Below are 20,230 nucleotides of genomic sequence, written 5' to 3'. Positions count from 1 at the left end.
CGCGAGGTACCTCGTTACGTAATATTTATAACGAAAGGCGCTGCAGCAGCATCAGCGAGCTGGCCCGCATTTTCCGTCCCCGTTTACAACCACCAGCTGGGATACAATGGGGATGGGAGGAGGGGACTAGAAGCGTCCGGCAGGCGGCGAGCGGTCTAAACAGCGGGAAACCAACCACTGGTGCAGAAGCGAGCCCAGAGAATTTTCCCCGGTTCTGGCACCAGACCACGGACCCCGCGGGGCTGTACTGACCCTACGGATCAGCAGGGGAGCCAGCTTGAAAATACAGCATCTGGGATCCGACCTCTTAAGATTTTTATTTAGTAGGCGGAGAAAAGGAGCTAGAGCTTAGAAACCTGCCTTTTCAGTCGTCTCTCTGGGGATTCTGGGACGGTGACCCGGGCACCTCACACTGAGACCACCACACTGGAACGTGGGCCGAGGGGGTCCTCAGGCGGGGGGAGAAGGGGGGGCCCGCGCCAGGCGCGGGACCGCGCGCGGTCGCGAGCGCGCCGCTCCCCAGCAACAGCGCATGCGCCGGTCGCCTTCCAGCGAAGCCGCGCAGCTTCGCGGGCCCGGATCTTCCAATCGGAGCCCGGCGTTCTCCGAGTGCGTATCCTGGAGCTGCCGGCTGCCGGAGGCGGGAGGAAAGGGGCTCCCCGGGCCCGGGCGGGGCCGGGGCCAGCGAAAGTCTGCGGAGGTCTGCGAGGGAAGTCGAGTCTCCGGAAGTGGCAGTTGTAAACACCGTCTCCCTGGGCCTGGTCTCCCTCTTGTTCCCCCCTGTGCTCTTTGTTCCCCCTCCCTGGGTCTTAGAGTCCGTCGTGTTCCAACAGTTTTTGCTCTGACCCCGCGGTCTGCCTGGGCCTCTTTCTGCCTTTGAGATCCGAAGCTGCCCCAGGGGTCTTGGGTGTGCAGTCTGGATCACGGGAGACCCCTGAGGTAACCACCGGGTGTGGGGTTTTGGAGGAGAAAGATTTGGGCGGGGAGGTGTTGAGAGGAAAGGTATAGGGGGCTGCAGTGAGGGTTATGGGGACCCCGAGTTAGTTTGAGGCTGTTCTGTGGCAGTTCGTGTCGTCTCTGGGGACACACCTCCAGCCCCCTGGGCCGGGCTTCTGCGCCCACCTGGAGGAAGATCTTCCTGGAGCATCCTAGTCAAAGACCGCTGTCTCAGTACCCAGACGACTGGGTAGGGACCAGAGGGCAGGACCCAGAGGGCCTGGACTTGGAACTTCTTAGGTTTACAACTCCGGACTGCTGGGCTCTTTCCCTCTCAAGAATCAGTAAGTCCTTCGAGGACAAGGACCAGGTCTTTTTCATCCCTTTTTAATAAAAATGCCAGCCACGCCCTAGACATTCTATAAATGCTCGGTAAACGAAAGAAAGAGTTTATGCTAGGCTGTCTTCTGTAGCTTCTACACCAGGACTCTTAGGAGACAGAAGAGAGGGCTGTGAGTTTTTCCCGGGCTGTGCAATTTCTGCAGAAGTGGAGCCTATTTTTGACTGTTCTTTATTTATTCCATGTGATATTTATCCTAGGCAAATACACTTTTTTTTTCGTTTTAAGCAGATCTCCAATGATAACTGCGTAAGTTTACTTGAGAAGCAATTTCATTAGGTGTCCGACTCTTTTGAAGACATTACACATCGATGTTTTATAGTTGTTTTCATAATCTTGGCGAAAAGAACCTAGCATTTTTTGTCACTTGTTTTATTGAACAGTTAGTGCCTAATAACAACAAAAGCCTAGAGTCGGAAATGCACTTGGTTTCCCATGAAATGAAGAGGAAACAAAAGCAGTGCAACCTTCTAAAAGGAAAGATGAAGGCAGTAATTTTAGTCTGGAGCTTTCTGTATTAGTCTGGTGGAGGCTTTTATTAGCTGTGTGACCTCAGGCAAATCACCTAAGCTCCCTGGGCATTAAGATGCCTTATCTGTCAGATAAGGAGGATGGACTTGGTCTCTAAAGTCCCATTTAATTCTAAAATACTGACTGCCTCAGCCCATTTGTCTTGGTCTTGTTTTCATGAAAGAACCAAACATCTTTTTTAAAGGTGAAATGTATAAGTTTGCTGATAGACACCCACAACACAGTTGTGGTTACTGTTGAAGACAGCACTATGTTATGAAAGAGGATGGATTTAGGAGTCAGCCAGAATATGAGCTTGAATTCTAACCCTCCCACTGTTTATCTTTACACAAGTTACTCAACCTCTCCAAGCCTCAGTGTTCTCATCTGTGAAATGTGCATAATAATCTCTGGGGTTATTGGGAAGATTCACTGAGATCAGGTATGCTTAATGTAGTGTCTGGCATGTAGGAAGTGCTCAATAATAGCTTTTATCTTTTCATCCTCCCTGCCCCTCCCTTTTCCCCTGATCTGTGCAGACACATTGAGAGAGATGAGTATATTCTGGATGACCAACAGAAGGACTCAAATGTGAGGTAGGAAAACTTAGTACCAGTGGTGACTCTGAAATCTAAAGCAGAATTGTCTTACTTACTCTCGGGATGTCCAGACCATTGATCTCTTGGCTTCAGTTGCCCTATTACCTATTTCTAAAAACTTCTTATTGAAGAATGATATACATAACATCCCCTCATCTATTTTCAGTGGGAATGGTGAGAATAGTCCAACTTCATTACCAGGAGAAGATTAAGATATTAACACATTAACATAAAAAGCTGATTTAAGCTTTGCTGTTATCCATCACTGCCCAAGGGATGCCCTGGTTTTGGCCCAGCCCTGTGGAAATTCCATCCAGATTGAGAAATCCACTGGAAGTCTGAGTCATCTCTCATTAAGAAGACCCTGACTTGTAGTTAGTTTGGAAGTGTGAAAGAATGATCTGTGTTTAAGATATCTGCAGTATCGAGCAGAGTGCTTCCCTGACAAGCACGGGAAGCCATGGGGTGAGCCATGTCTTGAAAGTCAATAGCAAGGCACACAGCAGAGCTCTGGAGTCAGGGATTTCTCATTCTAGGTGGATTGATGGGGCTTTGAATCCTGACTTTGTCACTTACTAGAGATGTGACTTGGGACAAGTGACTGAATTATCTTTAAGCCCCAGTTTCCCCCTGGTATAAAATGGGGATATTAATGGTATCTTCCCTTGGGGTTGGTGTAGCGTGAAATGAGATAATCTATGGAGTCTTGAGCATGATACCTGGAGAACGATTGTTCGCCACAGTAGGAATGATGACAGCAGGGAGTGGCTTTGGGGTATCAGTTTGTTCATAGATAATGATGAATTGAATATTTTCAAATGGAAAGCATTATTTAAAGAGTTACACAGATATTGAGGCTGAAGAGAAAGGCTGTCATTGATTGCATATCATAAGAAATTTTTAATTACACATATAGATTAGTCAAATTATTGTTTATCTTAACTTGTAACATTTCATAGGGAAGTTTCAAGTAAAGCTAGGAACATGTATTTATGTGGGGACCCTGCATTTCTTTGGCTTAGCTAAATGAAAATATTCCACTGATATTTTCATTACTGTACCTAGCTACTTTAGCTTCTTCATCATTTCCTCTTTCCATTCTTGTGAAAGAAAAGGGAGATTTTGCTACATCTCTGCTATATTCAATAGCATAGAAGTCCCATCATAGTTTAAATTCAACCACAGACCTACATTTGGCCCTTTGTTGATTTAGTTTTCCTAAAATACAGGTAGGCCCTTGAACCCTAGTGTCATCAAGAGCTGATATCAGAGAGAGGAAGAAAATAAGAGTTTGCTAAAGGAGGCTATAGACAGCATATATTTTTTATGATGATGAATTTAAAAAATTGGGATATAATTCACAACATAAAATTCACCATTTTAAAGTATACAATTTGATGGTTTTCAATATATTCACTAAGCTGTACAGCAATCACCATTATCTAATTCCAGAACATTTCCATCACCGCCCACCCCCCCCCACCCCCCCGCCAAAAGAATCCTCATAACCTGCTAGAAGTCAGACCCAATTCCCCCTCTCTCTACCCTCTGATAACCACAAGTCTGTTTTCTGTTTCTATAGATTTACCTATTCTGGAAATTTCACATAAATGAAGTTATACAATATGTGGCCTTTTGCATCTGGCTTCTTTCACTTAACATAATGTTTTCAGTGTTCATCTATGTTGTGGCATATGTTGGTACTTCATTTCTTTTTATCGTTGAATAATATTTCATATTTTGTTTATATATGGGCCAATTGATGGATATTTGGGTTGTTTTCACTTTTTGGCTATTTATGAACAATGGTTCTATGAACATTTGTGTACAAGTTTTTGTTAAAGTCCAGTAATTATCTTAGAATGTGTCTTGTTGTTGGTTGTGCTGGGTTAGTATTCTCAGATATGCAGTTTGTTTGTTGAAAGTGTGGATTAAAATCTTTTTGTATTTCAGGACAGTTTTCTTGAATTACAGTTTTTAGTGTTTGTTCTGTTTCCCTTGCTTTGATCTTCTTATTCAGGGACTCCTGTTGTTCGCATATTGGTTATTCTTTGGGTATTTTCAGTATTTTTTCACTTTCTCTTGAATCATTTTGATCTCTTTCTTAAATTTTTATTTAAAAATTTTACTTCTTTTTCATTTCATACATCCTTAAAGGCATTTTTTTGAACATGTGTATTTACTCTTGTTCCCTCTAATTTAATCTTCCTTGCAGAAATGATTTTTAATTTCTAATTCTTTCTGATCTTTTTCACCTTATTTCTGCGGTTTTTTAAAATTTTATTTTAATTTTTCTGATATTTATATATTTATTTATTTATTTAAGAGAAGTCAGTTCAGTATTTAAGTGCCTTATTCAGTCTCTAATTCTGATTCCTATTCTTTCATGCCTTATACCATTTTGTTAATGTCTTGTAGCTCATTTTGAAATACTAAGTTATGATTTTCATCTGTTTTGTGGGCATGTCTTTCTGTCATTCTTTCATTTATAGGAGTCCATTCTGTTCCTTACTCTCTATTTCCTTATGTTTGTATGGGATTTGACCACCCTACTTTTCTGTTGCTTATTTTTATGAAAGGTTAGTTTACCTGAACTTTGAGCAAGGTTCAGGAAAGCTTTTCTAACTTCACAGAACCCTGTCTTTTGTTTATTGTGAGTGTTAAAAACTATGGTGGCTTGGTTCTGAGATTTCCTTGTCCTATTTCCTCCTACAGTTTGGTCTGGGCCATCTCTTTACTTTGTCTTCATTGCCCCTGTCCTGCTCAGTTTTGATTCCAGCCTCTACTGATTCTCATTAGTGTGGGCCCCTGTCCAGGAAGTAACTTGACAGGTCAGTTATGAAGGTCTGTGAGGCTGGACTGTACCAACCCTTTCAGGACTCTCTTACCATACGCCTGTTTCATGTGCCAGTTTCAGCTGCTGCTCTCAGGTTGTACTACAGTGCTTTCCATTAACTGTCTGTTGACCCTTTGGGGGTCCTTTCAGATGCATACTTGTTATTTTCCTCTGCTTTCTTCTCTGTAGATACCGCCACTCCGTGCAGGTTTTGTGGCTGTTGGTGGTTTGCCCTTATTCATTTGTATTTTGTAATTATTTGTTTTTTGTAAATATTGCCCATTTTTCTCTATCTAGTTACCTTAGATAGGATTTTTATAAACTCTGTTATGTAAATTAATTAGGAAATTAAACTATAGAAAAACAAAGAGACTTTATAAAAGACACACACAGGCAGGGCTGGTGTAAGAACCCATTTTGCAGTTTACATGTCACTCTTTTTTTTTTCTATTTAACCCTGCAAAAACATTTTCAAGCTTCTTATACATATTAGTTTTCTTTTGTTGTGTAACAAGTTACCAAAAAGTTAGTGGCTTCAAACAGCCCTCATTTATTATTTCTCAGTCTCTGTAGGTCAGGAATCTGGGCACCGCTTAGGTGGGCCCTCTGTTCAGAGTTTCACTAAGTTGCTGTCAAGGTGCTGCTGGCTGTGTTCTCATCTGGAGGCTTGACTGGAAAGAATCTGCTACCCAGTTCATTCAGGTTGTTGGCAGAATGTATTTCCTGTTGGCATCTGTATGACCGAGGGATCCGGCTTTTTACTGCCTGTGGGTTGGAGGCTGCCTGCAGTTCCCTGCCATGTGGCCCTCTCCATAGGCAGTTCACAGCGTGACAGTGTGCTTCTTCACGATCAGCTAGAGGGTGTCTGTCACTTCACTCTGCTAGGACAGAGTCTTATATAACATAGTATAATCATGGGAGTGCAGCCTGTCACCTTTGCCATATCCTGTTGGTCAGAAGCAAGTCACAGGTTCTGCCCGCAGTAAAGGGGAGGGTATTATACAAGAGAGAAACACCAGGGGGCGGAGATCATGGGGACCATCTACCTACTACGTTATCTGTATCAGTGATCTGGGAGTTAATGAAACTTGCACCTGAGCTATAGAAGACGATTTTCTCTCTAGAAGACCATTCAGATTTGAAGATGTTACATAGCAAAATAATACACTGAAAAATGGTGGTTGCCTTCAATTTAGCTTTATTGAAACAACTATGTTAAAATTTGGTAAACTACCTCTTCCCACACTTCTCTGCCCAAGATCAAAACAAAACAAAAAACGCAGACATTATTAAGGCCCTAAGTATATAAATTCTTTTCCTGTGAGGTAAAGAGAGGTTCTGTTTGTGCCTGTTGTGACACATATGCATACGTGTGTGTATTTCATCCTTTTCACAAAAATAGAGACATTTTATATATACTTTTGAGCCTTGTACATTACTCTTAAGTATGGAACAGTCCCTTCTAACTCTTTTACTTCCATTCTGAAGGCAGTTCCTCTGGAGTCTGAGCTTTGGGGACATGGTGGTAAGATGAAAAGATTTTGGGACTCAGTATCAGAAGAGCTTGATTGGTGTCCTTGGTGTCCCCTACTTAGTAGCTGACTGGCCTTAGGCAAGTCATTTAAGCCTTTCTGAATTAGATGAGTTTCTGTAATTGAAATGAGGATAATGAAGCTCAGGTAAGGTAATTTATAGTTTAACTGTATCAACAATGACCTTGTAGAAAGAGCCTGGGCTTTAGAGTTAGATAGATAGATAGTAGTGAGTTGGAATTTTGGTTCTGTAACTATGTGTCTTTTGACAAATTACTTCTAATCTCTTAGTTTTCTCTGTTGAAAAGGATAATCTTTACATTGCAGTGTTGTAAGGGTTGGAGTTCTATAGTTCTATGTATAAATAAAGTATCAAACACAGTGCTTGGCATTTTACTAGGTGCTCAATAGATTAATGATAGTGGTGTTAGCTTGTCTACCACTATTCCCAAACTTCGTATTTAGGTCCCTGGAGAAATGGGATTTTTTTCCCCCCATCTTGGTAAAAGTTCTGTCTTCTTTGTCCTAGGTCAAACTATTCTGCATCAGCTGTGTGAATCACTGACTGTTTTGAAGATCCCTTAGTGTTTGGCTGTAGGAGCCATTAGTCAGTTCTCAGTACTGTGTTTTGAGTCTACATCTCAGTTGGCTTATTTGAGTCTCTTTTCTTTCAGTGATCTCTCTCAGGGTTGTTTATTGGGAGCAGGGACAGATCAGTTTAGATTTTTTTTGGGGGGGCATCTTCTAGCTATCCCTGTATACCTACAATTTTACTAAACAATTCTGTTTTTTTCATAATGGTGTGCCTTGGTGGGTCATTTATCACTCAGTGTCCTGGCCTCTCCATGGGCCCTTTTAATTTTTATTTATTTATTTTTTTGGTTGCGCCACATGACTTGCGAGATCTTAGTCCCCCACCAGGGATTGAACCCAGGCCCCTGGCAGTGAGATCTCCAAGTCCTAACCACTGGACCATTAGGGAATTCCCACTAAACAATTCTTTTATTACATCTTTAACCAGACCAAATCACCCCAAGTGTCACCTACTCCTTTCCTTTATCAGAGATTGCAGAGGGTTTGTGTTACAGTAATAGAAACTGACAGTGACTGTGTACTGTATATGTGCTGTGTATATTACTTAAATATCAAATATATGAGCTTGATATAGTTATCTCCTTATGGTTGAGGAAACAAGCTCAGAGAGCTTAAGTGACTTGCCCATGACCACATACTTGTAAGATGCTTATTGGAATCCTAGCTCAGATCTCTCTGAGACCAAATCTCATGGTCTTTCTTAGGATATCGGACTTCTACTGGGGATACCAAGAGACACTTGTGAGATCTTCATATTTGTGTCTATTTGGAGTTAGTTATTGTTATCTCTCTGGTTGAGATGTTTACCCAGAGATTCCTTCATACTGTAGTAAAGTAACTTACAATTGTTGACTCTGTATAATTTGGAGTATCTCTGGTAGAAGAGTGTTCTGGAGAGAAGGCCAGGGTAAGTGACACATACTCTCTTCTTTCCTTTTTCCTCTTCAATCCCTTGGGAGAAGGCCTTTGAAAATTATTGTAAGATCTTTTATGTGGGAGTGCCTTGGCCTCTTTGACTGTAACATTGCCTTAAAAATATTTCATTTATGAAAAAGTCTTTTGGGACCCCAAAACATCCCTGGACTGCATTTTCTTTCATACTGAATTCTGTGCCCTAGAGATAGGCACTACCTATTCCTCTTCCAGTTTAAGAACAATTAGTCACTATTTTATTACTTTTTATTTGAGAAATTAAAATAATCTTATAGTATTAGCTTGTTCTTATAAGAAGGAATTTCTTTCTAATGTTTTGTCGTTTTTGTTTCTAATCTTATTTAAAAAATAAAACGCTGTGGCTTTTATTTTTGTAAACTTAAAAAAAATGTTTATTTAAGCTGTGTCAGGTCTTAGTTGTGGCATGCGGGGTCTTCATTGTGGCACGTGGAATCCTTTTGTTGTGGCATGTGAACTCTTAGTTGTGGCATGCATGTGGGATCTAGTTCCCTGACCAGGGATTGAACCTGGGCCCCCTGCACTGGGAGCACAGAGTCGTACCCACTGGACCACCAGGGAAGTCCCCAAACACTGTGGCTTTTAAAAATACAAGTATTTAAAAAAAAAAAATACAAGTATTTACATGTTTTTTAAAGAATAATCTTAAAAATACAGACAAGTCAAAGAACAAAAGAAAAATCACCCCTAGTCTCAGGACTCATGTAAATAACTACTGTTATATTGTTTACTATTCTAACAGACTTCAGCCTGTGTAACCTGTAAGCCACAGACATCTTGGACAGTTTTAATCATTAATAACGAAGTATATCATTAAGCAACAGTGGGGTATTTTAAAAGAGTTGGAAGACTCATCATGAGTTTGGACACTTCAAATAATGCCTCTGGTGATATCCAAAGGTAAGCCTCCAGTCTCTTCTTCTAGTTGAGGAATGCTTTTGGTTGCAGGGAGCAGGGAGAAATAAGTGGTTGGAGAGGCTGATTGTAAGAATTCTCCCAGGATGGTAAGGGAAGTGGAAGTTTCATGGGACTGGAGGAGCAGGAATGATGCCTCACAGAAACCAGAACTGGGTCTGGAGACTCTGTGTGGCTCTTTATGCTCCTTTGTTAACTCAGTGTACGAAAGTCAGTGTCTTTACTTTCTCCAGTCCCTAGAGACTTGCTTATTCTTTTCCACTTCTCTAAATCTTTTCGTCTGCTTATTCATTCTTACTTGGCTTGCCACAATCTGTGTTGCTGTGTTTCCTCTTATTTCCTCATTGCCCCAACTCTGATTCATCACTCTACCTACTTAAGCGTTCTGTTAGTTTTAGCTCCTGTTGCTAACTGCTCCTTTTCGTGGAGTTTACATTCTAAGAATTGCTGTTGCTCAATCTTTTTTGTACCATTCATATATGCCTTTGGGTGAGGTGCCTACCTTTGGTTTATTCATATCTCATGTGAATAATATAAAAACTCTGAGTCCATAATACGAAACGGAGCCATTTTGGAGAGTGCAACTCAAAGTGTGGTTTACGAAGAAATAAGTACAGAAATTGAAAGCAAGTGTTTAGAAACTTTTATAATCATGTAACAGAGTAATTTTCTGTTTGTTGACTCTAATAATAAAAAAACACTTAGAGTTGAATTTTATCTGTTTTTACATTTTCTTTTTAGTTATCCCTTTTAAATATATTTTACAGAAGCAATGGGAGTTGGGTGGGGGTAGTCCTTGCTCACAGTTTGAGAAGAACTGATCTTGAGCACCTTTTCAGCAAGGATGTGTGGGTGGGGTAAGTACCATGACTAACATGTACTTTGCTTTATAAATAGGATTTGCTATATAAACGTTTCCCACCTGTCTTTAGGAGCTACCTTAAATCCTTTCTGGAGCAAGGCAGAGAATAAATGAGTAAAACATTAATATTTTTCTTTACTAAAATTTTATCTTAAAAAGAATTTTTTCTTTTATCAGATGTTTAAAGGGTTAAGAGTGAGGTCTCATCAGCTGGTTCTCCACCACTATGGTGAGGAAGATGCTTCAAAAACTGCTAAAGAGAGTGTTTTAAGGTTCCTTCTTACTCTGATATCCTATCTTATATATGTGCAGATGTATATATATATATATATATTTTTTTAAATTTATTTTATTTATTTTTGGCTGTGTTGCGTCTTTGTTTCTGTGCGAGGGCTTTCTCTAGTTGTGGCAAGCGGGGGCCACTCTTCATCGCGGAGCGTGGGCCTCTCACTATCGCGGCCTCTCTTGTTGGCGGAGCACAGGCTCCAGACGCGCAGGCTCAGTAATTGTGGCTCACGGGCCCAGTTGCTCCGCGGCATGTGGGATCTTCCCAGACCAGGGCTCGAACCCGTGTCTCCTGCATTGGCAGGCAGATTCTCAACCACCGCGCCACCAGGGAAGCCCGATATGTATATTTTAATGCAGATAATGCATGTGTTTTTAGAATAATTTAAAAAATACAAGTGAATAAAACAATGAAACTGCTTATAATCCTACCACTTAGAGTTGACTACCGACAGTAGTTTGGTATTTACTTGCCCAGACCTTTTCTTTTGAACATATAAATATATATTTAAAAAATTAGAATAATATTTTACATTATTTAGTATCTTGCCTTATCAATTTTGGGGGAACATCTTGCCAAATTAATATACATCTGTCATAATTTTTAATGGTTAAATTACTCTTCAGAATTCTAGAATCTGGACCAATGAAGTTATTTAAACTCTGCTATTTACCACGAATGTACTTTCTGTTTCTATAGATTTGCCTTTTTTGAACAATTCATATAAATGGGGTCATACAATATGTGGTCATTTGTGTCTGGCTTCTTTTCAGTAGGCATGTTCTTCAGATTTATTATGTTGTAACATGTGTCAGTACTTTGTTTCTTCTTATTGCTGAATATTATTCCATTTTATGGATATATACATTTTAGTTAACCATTCACCAGTTGATGGACATTTGGGTTGTTTCCACATTTTGCCTATTATGAATAACGCTGCTATAAACACTTGTGTGCAAGTCTTTGTGTAGACATATTTTATATCTCTTGGGTAGAGTCTTAGGAGCACCATTACTTCATCATATAGTAAATTTATGTTAAAATTTTTAAGAAACTGCCAAATTGTATTCTAAAGTGACTGAACCATTTTACATTTCCACCAGCAGTGTATAAGGGTTTTATACATTTCCACATCCTCCCCAACACTTGTTGTTTTCTGACTTTTTGATTATAGCCATTCCAGTGAGAGTAAAGTAATATGTCATTGTGATTTTATTTTGTGTTTTCCTAGTGAGCAATGATGTTGAACATCTTTGCATGTACTTTTCTTGGCCATTTGTGTATCTTCATTGGTGAAAAGCCTATTCAGATCTTTTGCCTGATTTTAAATTGAGTTATTCATCTTTTTGTTATCGAGCTTCAAGAGTTCTTTATATATTCTAGGGGCTTCCCTGGTGGCACAGTGGTTAAGAATCCGCCTGCCAATGCAGGGGACACGGGTTCGAGCCCTGGTCCGGGAAGATCCCACATGCCACGAAGCAACTAAGCCCGTGTGCCACAACTACTGAAGCCCACGCGCCTAGAGCCCATGCTCTGCAACAAGATAAGCCACCGCAATGAGAAGCCCGCGCACTGCAACGAAGAACAGCGCCCACTCGCCACAACTAGAGAAAAGCCCGTGTGCAATGAAGACCCAATACAGCCAAAAATAAAAAAAAAATAAATTTATTAAAAAAAATTTTTTTTTATGTATTCTGGATACAAATCCTTTATCAGATATATAATTTGTAAATATCTTTTCCCATTTGTTGGCTTGACTTCATTTTCTTAATAATGTCTTTTGAAGTATAAAAGTGATTAATTTTTATGAAGTTCAATTCTTTTTCTTTATGGATTGTGCTTTTGGTTTCATATCGAAGACATTTTGCCCAACTTAAGGTCATGAAGATTTTTCTCCTAAGTTTTTTTCTAGAATTTTTATAGTTTTAGTTCTTACATTTAGGTCCAGGCTCCATTTTAAGTTACTTTGTAGTATATGGTGTGAGGAAAGGGTCTAAATTTATCTTTTTGCCTGTGGAGATCAGTTGTTTTAGCACCATTTGTTGATAAGACTATCTTTTCCCCATTGAATTGTCTTGACACCTTTGTTGAAAATTAATTGACTGTATATATATGACTTTATTTCTGTGGTCTCAATTCTGGTACACTGATTTACATGTTTATTCTTAATTCAAATTCTCTACTGTTTTGATTACTGTAGCTTTATGGTAAGTTTTGAATTTAGAAGGTGCAAGTCCTCCCATTAGTTTTTCTTAAAGATTATTTTGGTTTTTCTGAGTCCTTTGCTTTTTCATATAATTTTTAGGGTCAGCTTGTCAATTTCTGCAAAAAAAAAGCCTGCTGGGATTTTGGTAGGGAATATGTTGAATCTGTAGATCAATTTGGGGAAAGTGGCCATCTTAAAATCCTAGTCTTCAAATACATGAATGTGAATGTGGAATGTCTTTTCATTTACTTAGGTCTTCAGTTTAGTTCAACAATAATTTATGCTTTTCAGTGTAGAAGTCTTGCACATTTTTTGTTAAATTTAATCCTAAATCTATTTTATTTACTTGATGCTATTATAAGTGGAATTATTTTTTAAATTTCAGTTTTGGATTATTTATTGCTAGTGTTTAGAAATGTGATTGGTTTTTGCATATTGATCTTATATTCTGTGACCTTGCTGAAATTGTTTTTTAGTTCTAGTCTTTTTGCTTCATAATGGATTTCTTTCGATAATCTTACAGGATCATGTTTTTTGCAATTAAAGACAGTTTTACTTCTTCCCTTCCAGTATATGTGCCTTTTATTTCTTTTCCTTTTTTTTTTTTTTTTCCTGATTGCACTGTCTAGAACCTCCAATACAGTCTTGAATAGAAGTATTACTAGCAGACCTCTTTGTTTTGTTCCCAGTCTTAGGGGAAGCTTTCAGTGTTTCACCATTAAGTTTGATGCTACTTTTTGGCAGTTTTTCATAGAGGCCCTTTATCAGATTGATGAAATTTCCTTGTATTCCTAGTTTGTTAAGAGTTATTTTTTATTTTTTATTTTTTTAAATCATGAATGGGTGTTGGATTTTGTCAAATACTTTTTCTGTATCTATTGAGATGATCATATAGTTTTCATCCTTTGTTTTAGTAAAATGGTATATTACATCACTTGAGTTTCAGACATTATACCAAATTTCTATTTTTGGGATAAATCCCAATTAATCATGTTGTAATTTAATTCTTTCAAGATTTTGCTGGATTTGGTTTGCTAATGTTTTGTTGAGGATTTTTTGTATCTCTATTCATGAAAGATATTGGTCTGTACTCTTCCTTTCTTGAGATGTCTGCCATATTTTGATATTAGGTAATGCTGGACTCATAATGATTTGGAGAAATGTTCCCTCCTCCTCTAATGTGAGGACTGGTATTATTTCTTCCTTAAAGTTTGGTAGAATCTGGACTTGGACTTTCTCTATGATTAGATTTTTAAAATTATTAATTCAATGTTGTTATCTGTTATAGGTCTATTCAGATTTTCTCTTTCTTTTTGAGTTAGTTTTAGTAACTACTGTCTTTTTAGGAATTTTTCCATTTTATTTAAATTGTCTAATTTGTTAGCATAAAGTTGTTCATGGTATTCATTATAATCCTTCTAGGTTAGTAGTGCCATTCCCTCTTTTATTCTTTGCTTATACTTTGAGTTTCTTCTCTTTTTTCTTTGTCTAGCTAACCAAAGGTTTATCAAGTTTATTCATCTATTTAAAGAATCAAATTTTGGTTTCATTGATTCTCTGTTGTTTTATTTTAGTCTTATTTAAAAAAAATTACATATGCATGTTATTTAAAGACTAATTGTTCTAAAAGGCTTACTTACTGCTGTTAGGAAAAATAACAGTACTTATTACCTTGAGACAAATAACTTTCTTTATCCCTAGAAAGAATCATTTTCAACTCTGAGATGGTTTTTTAAAATTCGTATCTCTTCAAAAATTTTTTTTATATTGCTATTTGATTTTTCATGTTTAGCCATTATCTACTGACTTTCCACTATAGAAGTTCTTAATTTAGTTTTCATTCATACTTGCCTCCCTTTTCTATTCTCTCTTCATTTAGTGATATATAATCTTGGTTAGATTAATCAGTGTTTACATTATCATATAATTATCAAAACTTCCCAGTTGAGCCATGTAGTAGTATTCAGTGACAATTTTTTCTCTCGTATACATTTTGTTTTTCTTGGATTTAATTAATAGTTGTCTCATTTATTGTTTACTGGGCTTAATTTCCATGAACTTACGAATTCAACTTTATACTCCCACCAAGTTTTATAAATCTCTCAATATGTTCACATAGTTGATGTATTCTGTTATTTTCTCTTTTCATCTTAAAGAAATTGCTCCTGGAGGTATTGGCCAGTACAGTTGGAACAGATTGCTCTTTAAGTGATTTGCTGCACAAATTTCACTGGGTGCTTCCTTTCATCACTATCTTAGACATCCCTTTGCTGTTTTCTTATCTAGAATACCCTACTTCTGGGATCCCATTTCTTTCTCAGCGTGGGTCCTTATTTTGGTGAAACAAGTCTTCCAATAGCCCCTTATAAATGTTTTGATGTCTTGTAGATCTGAAATAGCCTTTCTCATACTCTTGTCTTTGAATGGTACTTGTTGAGCAGAAAATTCTAAATTGGAAATTATTTTCTCTTGGAATTTTTTTAGGCATCTGGGAGATTTTTAAATTTACATTTATTTATTTAGTTTTTCATTTCTTAGTTTGTGTTTTTGATTTCCAAGAGCTCTTTTATGTTCTATGAATATTGCATTTTTAATTACATCCAGTTTTTGTTTTATGGATTTTTTTATCCTCTCCTATTTTTCTGAGGATTTTAATATTAGGGGTTTTTTCTTTCTCTTTTTTTAAAGTTATCTTTTCCCTGCATCATCTTTGACTTCTTCCCTGCCCCTTGTAGTCTCTGTCTTTCTTATCAGATGCTGCTTAACTTCTGGTGATCCTTGGCTCTCTGTTCATATTTAAAAGTAGAGGCCTAAAAAGATGATTGGAAGCTCAGTGTATGAGGCATTCTCTGTAGGGTGATCTGGTTAAGCTGTTTTGCTGGAGAACCCCTAACATTGGCATCTTTAGGTCTTTTTCACCTTGCTGGTTAGATTCTCCAGGGAGGATCCTTCTAGTCTCTGCTTTGGCTGACATTGTTCTGTTAGACAATAAGTATTAGAAGACCAGGGAGGGGCTTCCCTGGTGGCGCAGTGGTTGAGAATCTGCCTGCCAATGCAGGGGACACGGGTTCGAGCCCTGGGCTGGGAAGATCCCACATGCCGCGGAGCAACTAGGCCCGTGAGCCACAATTACTGAGCCTGCGCGTCTGGAGCCTGTGCTCCGCAACAAGAGAGGCCACGATAGTGAGAGGCCTGCACACCGCGATGAAGAGTGGCCCCCACTTGCCACAACTAGAGAAAGCCCTTGCACAGAAACGAAGACCCAACACAGCCATAAATAAATAAATAAATTAAAAAAAAAAACAAAAAAACCCTAGCTGTTTAAGAAAAAAAAAAGAAGACCAGGGATATAATTTATTATATAACTTTTTACTCGAGTCCCTTGCTTTTGGTATGGAACACTTACCCGATTTGTATCTGATGTCTCCAATCCAGAGACGTTCTGTTTTATCCTCTCCAGGGGATAAACCCCTAGTGTTCTGCCAGAGTGGGGAAGAAATCAATACCCAGTTGTGTGGTGTATAGGGTAGAGGATCTGAGGATCTTATTATTTCTTTGGCAGACTTTCAACCAATTCTCCTGTTTTCTGCTCTGCTTTTACCCCCATTTTGAAAGGTGTTGCCAGTGAACTAAGCTTTTTGGGACTCTGGTGTAAATCAGGTTGCTTTTCCTACTGTTGGCTTTGAATTCAGCTCTCTTATATAAATCACTTACCAGTTATCCACCTGCGTTCCAACTTCCAGTATTTATTGCTGTTGTCTTATCTCTGGTACTAATTCTACTTGTGAGTTTATATCTCTAAATTCTCTTTGCTGTTAAATTAGTTAAAATTTTAATTTTACTTTTGGGGAGAGAGTAGAACTTTACTCTGCCATTTAAAAGCATGAGTCTGTATTCTCTTATACTTTCTCTTTTTGTAATATGTGTTATATTTGCAATAAGTAAAATATGTTATTTAAAAAGGTTAAAAGGAAAGAACTCAGTCTTCTCCAAAACTTGCCAGCTTGTGATAGGATCAGATAACCTTTATTGCCTATCTTGGACAATATGGTGGTTTCCCAGTGGACAGTGGTTTGTTTCTAGTCATATACTGCTTTGCATTTCTATCTAGCTTTTGAAATCAATATCTTTTACTGGCATGTAAGTTTCTTTATGGTAAGGACCGTAACATGTTCCCTGTTTTTTTTTTTCCCCCTGTTATTTTTGAAAAATAAGTTATCAGAAATACGGGAAATGCTGGAAATTTACTTAATAATAATTATATTTTATTTTGATCTCATTTTATAGGTTGAAGAATGCCTCGTCTGATATGAAACAAATGGTTAAAAATGAAACAGACTTGGATATTACTGCTGATCTCAGAAAGAAACTCCATCGGGCTAAGAAAGAAAAATTAGAAATAACAACCAAGCACAATGCAGAGGTAGAATTTATTTTCTTCTCAAATAATGTTAAAAGTAGAGTTTGATTATTTTAGATTCATTTCATATTAGAAACTACTTGTTTTAACATTTATCACTGTAACATTCTTGTGCTTAAAAAGGACATTAATAAAACAGATGGTTTTTTTAAATACAGTGGAATTGTATAGGAGTGTTAAAGTAGAAATTTAATGAAGTGTTGTATTTATTGGTATGTTGCCTTAATTTTATTTTAATTAATGAATTATATTTGCTCAAAAGTGTTAATTGATAAACGCGTTTGGTGACTAAGGGATTTGTAAATTAGGCATTTTGGAAATCTTAATGTAGTTTCCTTATGGTCTCAGTCATAGAACAGTCTCTTAAGCAATTAGATTTGAGTATGGACGTTTTGATCAGTGTAATTCATGAATTATCTTAGTTTCTTTTTCAATTGTATCATTATATCTTTTATTTTATTAGTATGTGTGTATATATATAAATATATGTATTGCATATGTATTTGCGTATATTCCAAGGACAGAAGTTATTTTTACTCTAGGATAATTCATGAATTATATGTTTATGTCTCTTCTGTCTGTTGTCTTTCTTCTCTGTTTTCTTCTTTTTCTTTATTTAAATCTTACTCATTCTTAAAGCTCAGCTTAGGCAGCCCGATGTAGTGGAAAGAATATCGAGTTACAGAGACCTGGACTCATTCTTGGCCCTTCCATTTACAAGATATGTGACCTTGGGCGAGTTATTTATCCTGTACATCTTTGGTTTCTCATTGTGAAATGCTGGTCCCAAAGGGTTGTTGAGATAATTAAATGAAATAGAATTTGAGAAGTGTCTGTGCACTGTAATAGTAGTTGTAATTTATTGACAGTTAAGCATAAGCAGTGTATTTTCCTTCCCTTTTTGCTAAATTCTGACGCTGTTCTGTCAGGAAACCTTTTAAAGCCTTGCTAGGTGAAAATGATTACTCCTTTCTTTCCTCTCCCATAACATGTTGCTGTTACAAATATTTTAGAACTAAAACATTTATTTCACGCTTACCTGTGCTTCATTAGTCCTTAAGCTTCATGAGAGCTGAAAGTAGTGACCATGCTTTGTCCCTATACCTGTCGAGTTGCTTATTGGCACGTAGTAGGCCCTCAGTAGCTGTGTGTTGAATAAACGTTCGGAAAAATGATTTTTTTCAGGTTCTCTAAGGAACAGTGGTTTATGATTAAAATAACAAGCAATCAATCTATGACTGTTTTATTTGTATTTTTAATGGCAATTGAGGTAATTTTAAAGTGATAATTGAAGTAGTAATTGCTTTTATTTATGTTGTACTATTACATACTGAATATAAAGTAGTATTTGTTAAATGGGTGCTAATTGTTCATAATCTCCAAAACTTATTTTAAAAAACCAAATGTACATTTTACTTGAGAATATTAGTATCATGATAATCATTCATCCATTAAATATATTCTTTCACATATATTTATAGTTATCACATTTCTCTTACCAGAACATACATTTATTATCTTTTATTTGATCAAAATATTTTGAATTATGTGTTCACATGAAAGAGATTGGAAATTATCTCACGGAAGAAAGAGAATTTTCTCAAAATAGGTAGTTATAGTTGGTTCAACTCCAGGTTTGTATTACTGTTCAGTTTTACTGTTTCAATTATTTGTTTAGCTGATTTTACTCATATCATGTAGTAATTTTTTTAGCCATGTAATTTCTAAATATGTCCATTATAAAGCAAGGCAGAGAGGAATGAAACTATCTAAAAACTAAGGCCAGATATTTGCCTTATCAGGTACTCCTAATGCTAACACACTGGGTGATTGGCACAAAATTTCTTTAAAATCTAAGTGTCCCATCAACAGTTGAGTGGATAAAGAAAATGTTTCAAATATATATATACACATATATATGTATATATATATTATTTTTAAAAAAAATTTATTTCTTTATTTTTGGCCGCGTTATGTCTTTGTTGCTGCGTGCGGGCTTTCTCTAGTTGCGGCGAGCAGGGGCTACTCTTCGTTGCAGTGCGTGGGCTTCTCATTGCATTGGCTTCTCTTCTTGCGGAGCATGGGCTCTAGGCATGTGGGCTTCAGTAGTTGTGGCATGCAGGCTCAGTAGTTGTGGCTCGTGGGCTCTAGAGTGCAGGCTCAGTAGTTGTGGCACATGGGCTTAGTTGCTCTGCAGCAGGTGGGATCTTCCTGGACCAGGGCTCGAACCTGTGTCCCCCACATTGGCAAGCAGATTCTTAACCACTGCACCACCAGGGAAGTCCGTGTGTGTGTGTGTGTGTGTGTGTGTGTGTGTGTGTGTGTGTGTATAAAATGGAATATTATTCATCTATAAAAAAGAGTGACATCTTGCCATTTGTGACAATATAGATGGACCTTGGGACCATTATGGTAAGTGAAATAAGTCAGACAGAGAAAGACAAATACTTGAGGGACCTTCAAGATGGCAGAGGATTAAGATGTGGAGATCACCTTCCTTCCCACAGATACATCAAAATCAAAAATACATCTACATGTGGAACAACTCCTACAGAACACCTACTGAATGCTGGCAGGAGACCTCAGACTTCCCAAAAGGCAAGAAACTGCCCACGTACCTGGGCAGGGCAAAAGAAAAAAGGAATAACAGAGACAGAAGAATAGAGACAGGACCTTCCCCTCTGGGAGGGAGCTGTGAAGGAGGAAAAGTTGCCACACTCTAGGAAGCCCCTTCACTGGTGGAGACGGGGGGGTGGGCGGTGGGGGAAGCATTGGAGCCATGGAGGAGAGCACAGCAACAGGGGCGCAGAGGGTAAAGCAGAGAGATGCCCGCACAGAGGATTGGTTACAACCAGCACTCACCAGCCTGAGAGGCTTGCCTGCTCACCCGTTGGGACGGGTGTGGGCTGGGAGATGAGGCTCCGGCTTCAGAGGTCAGATCCCAGGGAGAGGACTGGGGTTGGCTGCGTGAACACAGCCTGAAGGGGGCTAGTGCACAACAGCTATCTGGGAGGGAGTCTGGGAAAAAGTCTGGACCTGCCTAAGAGGCAAGAGACTATTGTTTCATAGTGCACGAGGAGAGGGGATCCAGAGCACCACCTAAACAAGCTCCAGAGACGGGCGCGAGCTGCGGCTATCAGCACGGACACCAGAGATGGGCATGAAATGCTAAGGCTGCTGCTG

General features: G+C 38.4%; 1 protein-coding gene across 9 annotated transcripts in view; it reads left to right on the top strand.

The window, feature by feature from the left end:
* Positions 1 to 596: 596 nt before the first annotated feature.
* Positions 597 to 20,230, top strand: part of CCDC171 (coiled-coil domain containing 171) — a 363,351-nt gene continuing 343,717 nt past the window's right edge. For 6 of the 9 annotated variants that reach the window (XM_057549256.1, XM_057549253.1, XM_057549257.1 and 3 more), the window contains exons 1-4: positions 597 to 939; positions 2,386 to 2,442; positions 9,101 to 9,258; positions 16,915 to 17,050. In XM_057549256.1, the coding sequence (XP_057405239.1) occupies positions 9,215 to 9,258; positions 16,915 to 17,050 (180 nt within the window). In that variant the 5' untranslated portion in view covers positions 597 to 939; positions 2,386 to 2,442; positions 9,101 to 9,214. Of the gene's footprint in view, positions 940 to 2,385; positions 2,443 to 8,250; positions 8,315 to 9,100; positions 9,259 to 16,914; positions 17,051 to 20,230 lie in introns of those variants that run through there. The other 3 variants (XM_057549250.1, XM_057549251.1, XM_057549252.1) reach the window with 3 other exon arrangements.

The sequence above is a fragment of the Balaenoptera acutorostrata genome, chromosome 6, assembly GCF_949987535.1.
Source record: "Balaenoptera acutorostrata chromosome 6, mBalAcu1.1, whole genome shotgun sequence".
Classification (NCBI taxonomy): Eukaryota; Metazoa; Chordata; class Mammalia; order Artiodactyla; family Balaenopteridae; genus Balaenoptera; species Balaenoptera acutorostrata.
This window is presented reverse-complemented; position numbering and strand designations above follow the sequence as displayed.